This window comes from Monodon monoceros, unplaced genomic scaffold (genome assembly GCF_005190385.1).
Source record: "Monodon monoceros isolate NGI ecotype Baffin Bay Population unplaced genomic scaffold, NGI_Narwhal_1 Super_Scaffold_13, whole genome shotgun sequence".
Lineage (NCBI taxonomy): Eukaryota > Metazoa > Chordata > Mammalia > Artiodactyla > Monodontidae > Monodon > Monodon monoceros.
In genome coordinates, this window is record NW_021703769.1 from 11,273,387 (window position 1) to 11,278,663 (window position 5,277).

Here is a 5,277-nt window from a genome sequence, read left to right on the forward strand (position 1 = left end):
CACAGGCCCTGGGGGAGTAGCAGAGGAGAAAAAGCAGCTGCAACCCCCCCCACCCAACCACCTAAAGAGCCAAAAATAATATAGCAGCTCACACACACACAACAACCCCACACACGCCAGAAAAGCAAATATAAAATCATAAATCCAAAATAAAGGGGGAAAAAAAAAAATCAAAGCCAACTACTGCCCCCAAAAGGCTCTTTAACCATTCTCAAAAAACAAAAAAAAAAAAGTTTATTAAAAGTGTTCTTAATGCTTGAACGGAAAAGATTCCCAAATATACAGATGCCTCTTTTCTCATAGAAATAGATTATTTTTTTATAATACAAAAAAAAAGACCAAAAAAACAACAACAAAAACAAAAACAACAGCAAGAGCAACAACCCCGTAGGAACATCTTTAAGCGATTACTCAGGGCCCGGCTGACAGTTACACGTGGGTTGCGTCAGTCCCGTGTACACACGCGTTCAGCCATGTTTAAACCGATTGCATCAACTTCGAAACCGGCCCGCCCGCCAGCGCCTGGAGAGGGGTCAGAAGGAGAGGCAGAGTTTATCATTCATCTGTACACATAGACATCTCTTCTTTAAATAACACCACGGGCGGGCGGCCCATCTGCATGTGCGGTTGGTGTGGACAAAAATATAGATATATATATAATAAAATATTAAAATTACCGACGAGCTCCCCGCGCTGCCAAGTGCCCCAGTGCCAAAGTTTTGCCGGCGCCACCAGGGGCGGGGGCGGGAGCGCGGGCGCTTCCCGGAGTCTCGGTGGCCGCGGCGCGCCCGGCAGCGCGGAGGCCGGCCGGCAGGGGGACGCGCGCGGGGGCCGCGCTAGCAGTGGCCGGAGGAGGTGAGCAGGGGTTCTGGCAGCTGCTTGAACAAGTTCCGCAGAGTGCTGAGCTCGCGCGACAGCTGTTCCACCTTCTTCTGGAGCCGCTCGTTCTCGGCCGTGAGCTCCAGGACCTTGTGCTGCGTCTCCAGGTTGCGCATCTTGGCCTTGTCGCGGCTCTTGCGCACCGCGATGTTGTTGCGCTCACGCCGGATCTTGTACTCGTCGCTGTGCTTGTCCACGGTCTTCTTGGCCTTGCTCTTGACCTGCGAGGGCGCCGGCGCCGCCCCCACATAGCAGGCGGCCGGGGGCGCCTTGGCGTCTGCTGGGCTCGGCGTGCCGGGCGGGCTGGACGACGAGGACGTGGAGAGGCTCCCGCTGCTGCCGCTCGGCACCGCCTGGTAGCCGAGGTAGGCGCGCAGCGCGTACGGGAAACCAGCCGCCATGCCTGCGGTGCCGCCGCCCGGCGCTCCGGACTCCTCCTTCCGCTTGCAGTCCGCGGGCTCGAAGCCCGGCTCCGCCTTGAGCTCGGCCGGCTGCGGTGGCGGCGGCGGCGGGGGCGGCGGGTGTAAGGGCGCGAAGCAGCCCGGGTGCAGCGCGCCCTTGGCGGCCCCCAGACGACCCAGGCTCACGTAGCCGTATTCGGCCGCCTTCTTGCAGTTCTTGCCCCCGTAGTCGTCAGAGAAGAGGTCGGAGAGGAAGTCGTGGTGCTGCCCGGAGGAGGCGGGAGCGGGGGCGGGCGCGGGCGGAGCCGCCTCGAAGGTGTCCGTGGCCGGCGCCGGGGCCTGCGGCGCGCCCAGCGGCTCCAGGTATGGACTGAAGTCGATGGCGCGCTCGTGGTCACCGATGCTACCCAGCTCGCCGGCGGGGGGGCGCGGCCCGGGTCTGGCCGCGGGGGGCGCCGCGGGGGCCGCCTTGCCGCCGTACGCAGCAGCCAAGCAGTCCGCCTCGTAGTAGAAGTTGGCCACTTCCATGGATTTAAAGGCAGGCGGCGGCGGCAGGGGGAGACATGCTGGGTCCCAGGCCACCAGGCGTTGCATGAACGCGGGTGCCCGGGGAGGGGGCCTGGGGCTGCCCGCTCCGGCCGGCCCGCAGGTGGCGCGGCCTCCCAGCTCCGAACTGTCGCTGCTGTGTCCCTGATGCTGTTGCCGCTCCCTCCGGCGTGGCCGCTATTAGTGCGGGGGCTGGCGGCTGGACCCTCGGGTGGGTCCCCTTCCCGGTCCCGTGCGCGGCTCTGACTCGCTAAAGTTTCTCCTGAGCCCGGTTATTTATAAGGCGGGCCATGGCAACGGCTGCGTCACAACTGGAGGCCGCCCCAGCCCCTCCCCAGGCACGCAGAGGACACGCTGTGGCCGCCCGAGACCCCCGGGAGGGCGGCAGTGGGGCGTAGTGGCCAGACTGGAGACCCAGAGCGCGCCCTCGGGGGTCCCTCGGCCTGGTGGGGGGCGGCATCGCCCCCTGCCCACTCCCACCCGGTGGCCCCGGGATTGGGAGCGAGAGAAGGCGCTAACCCGCCCCCGGACCGCCCCCTCTGGGCTGGAGGCTATACTAGAAGGGAGGAGAGAAACCGGGGAGGGGGCAACGTGATCTTCTTCTCCCACCCCAAACACGGCCGCGGCCCGCCCCCTGCTGGAGGAGGCGCTGGCTTCAGGATCGGCTGCAACCAGTCCCGACTCCCCACCGAAGGGACACGCTCCAGGCGGGATGCTGGAGACCCCAGCTCTGGCTCCCGGAGAGGTGACCCATCTCCACGGCCCTTCCCTGGGTCCAGCCTCGCCCCTAAACTTGCCCCCATCCCCAGATCTTGGAAGGAGGGAATTTCACACCTATGGCGACTTCCTGTCTTAAATACGAAGACCTGGGTTTGGGGGCCTGCAGGTCAGGGGCGAGCTCCACTTGGGCCTGTGCCAAGGTCGACCGCGCCCCTCCCCTAGCCCCGCCCACCGCACCTGCCCGCCCCTCAGACCACACCCGGGTCATCTCCAGCCCCACCACAGCCCGACATGGGCCCCGGGAGGGTGGAAGGGGACAGGGATGCTTGTCTCCAACACACTGTGTGACCTTGGGCAAGTCACTTCACTTCTCCAAGCTTCAGTCCGTGAAGGTGTCGTTACTGTTATTATTATTAGTTGTATTACTGTCTCCACCACAGACTCCCAAACATAAGGCTTACGGCTCTGGGACGCACATCATAAAGAAGGGCCTTCTCCCAGGGTACAAAGAGGCCCAGAGGCCCACAGCACACCCAAGATCACATGGCCTCATGTCCCCCACTGTTCTCAGAAGGAAAGCCCTTGTCCAGGCACCCTCAGACCTATTTGCACCCGAGCCCAAAACACCTGTTTCTGAGGCTGGTGGGGTGGGGGACCAGCCAGGCTCAGGAGGGGCCATGCAGGAGAGAAAAGGGAATGCCCCTATTTTCACCAGGTCCCTACTGGGCAGTGAGGGTGGGCCTGGACCCAGAGTTTGCTTTTTCACCCTGCCAGAAGCATGCCCTTGCTGCCCCCCTGGTTCACAGATGGGGAAACAAGATGGCCCACCTGGATCTGAATTTAGGCCTGAGGCCCTCCCTGCAGAGTGGGCTCCAGTGGCCCTCCCTGCAGAGTGGGCTCCAGTGGCCCCTTACCCTCTCCTGAGCCATTCCGAGGCCATTTGGGCAGCTCCTGGGCCTACCCCTCTGCCACCCCCGGCCCAGGCCGCCCAGGCAGGAGCTCCCAGCCTGCCTGGTTGCTGACCCCCAGCCCACTGACCCCAGCCCTGGCCCTGGCGGGCAGGTGGACATTGCTCAACCTTCAGCATTATCTGCTGAGCTGGGGTGACCTCCGCCCTGGAGAGCTGGAGAAATGACATCTCTTGAGTGCCCTTGGGGGGTGGGGGGCAGGGAGGAACAGGATGAAACACTGGCCCAGCCTGCTGGCTTTCTAGGCCTTCCCAGCAGCCTCTGGGCCAGGGAGGGATCCAAGGCCCCAGGGCCACCCAGCCAGGCCTCCCAAGCTGCAAAATGGGACACTCAGGGCTGAGCTTGAGGGCCACTGCCTCCAGGAGGCCCTCCCTGCCCCACCTGCTGGTGAACTTCCTTCCCAGCCCTTATCTCCAGCCACCGTTATCCTAGTTGTCTTGTCTGCCTCAGTCCCACTCCAGACTAACCCCTCCATGAGTGCCAGCCCTCAAATATGGGAACTCCTGGATCAGGCGTGCTCAAAATGTACCAGGGGACGAATGCATTTGCTGTTACCTCTGGACCAAGACCGTTGTTTCCCCAGCTCTGCCCAAGGCAGCTCCTCAGGGCTCAGCCCAAAGGTTACCTCCTCTGAGAAGGCCTCCCTGACTTCCCCATCCTAGGCCCTTGATCACTCCTTTCGCATCCCCCTGCTTCATCTCCTTCACCATTCTCAATTACAATCAACATTATCTCACCTACGCATCTTGATTTCTGTTCCCACTGCCCTCTCCCATTGTCAGCTCCAACAGGGCCAGGATTTTTGTTTGTTTTATTCACTGCGGTTCCCCCAGTGCCTAGAACAGTGCCTGGTACACAGGAGGTGCTCAATAAATGGAGGAGGCTGAGAAGAAGGTGAGGTTCCCCCCACCATTAGCTGGGCTGTGTGACCTCAGACAAGATGGCTCCCCTCTCTGAGCTTCAGCACCCACCCCCACCTCTCAGGACTCTGGGGAGATGCTGTGAGACCTGGAGAGTCTGCAGCTAATTTGTGTGTGTCCTCACACAATCTTTCACCCTCTCTGAGCCATATTTTAAGCTCTTTACATATATTAACTCATTTAATCCTCCCGATAATTGGTAGGAAGCAGGTACTATTATTATCTCTGCTTTACGAATGAGGAAACTGAGGCCCAGCAGAGCTAAGTGTGTCCCAGGTCACATTCAAGGGGTGGGAAGGATTAAAGTCTTTCCAGCCCGACCTCCTGCTTTGGGTTTGTAACAAATCATAACGGGTCTGGCCACAGGGGCCCCATTTTCTAAATGGAAAAGCTGAGGCTCAGATAAGGGCAGTTGGGGTCACACAACAAGTCAAGGGGCAACCCAGACCCTGGGAACCAGCCCCCAAGGACCCGACTCAGTCCCATTGGGGTCTTGCCCTTCTGACCTCACCTAACAAATACTGAGCCTTTTGCTTCCCACTCTGCCCTGGCCTGACAGTGAAATCAGTGGCCGTTCCCACCCCAGTGCCACCCTAGGTGTCCTGCAGGGAGGCTGCGTGCACGGGTGACGTAAGCCCTTGTTTTCACAAGGCTCGTTGCTCAACAGGCCCTGCCTGCTGCCCCACCATTAATGCCCAGCCTTTCCCCGAGGAGGGCGGTGATGTGAGCTGAACCACTATGGCCCAGAGGCCTGGAACACACCCCAGCGGGCCTGCAGGCAGCAAGGGCCGAGAAACCAGGATCCACCTGACACCACCCACAGTGACTTCTCCCAGTTACCAT

At 60.8% G+C, this 5,277-nt stretch overlaps 1 protein-coding gene across 1 annotated transcript; it reads right to left on the minus strand.

Annotated features, from left to right (window-relative positions):
* Nucleotides 1–222: 222 nt before the first annotated feature.
* Nucleotides 223–2,321, minus strand: CEBPB (CCAAT enhancer binding protein beta). The gene has a single exon (XM_029220954.1). It carries the CDS (start codon nt 1,872–1,874, stop codon nt 837–839), a length of 1,038 nt encoding a protein of 345 aa, XP_029076787.1. The 5' UTR covers nt 1,875–2,321; the 3' UTR covers nt 223–836.
* Between the last annotated feature and the right edge of the window lie 2,956 nt (nt 2,322–5,277).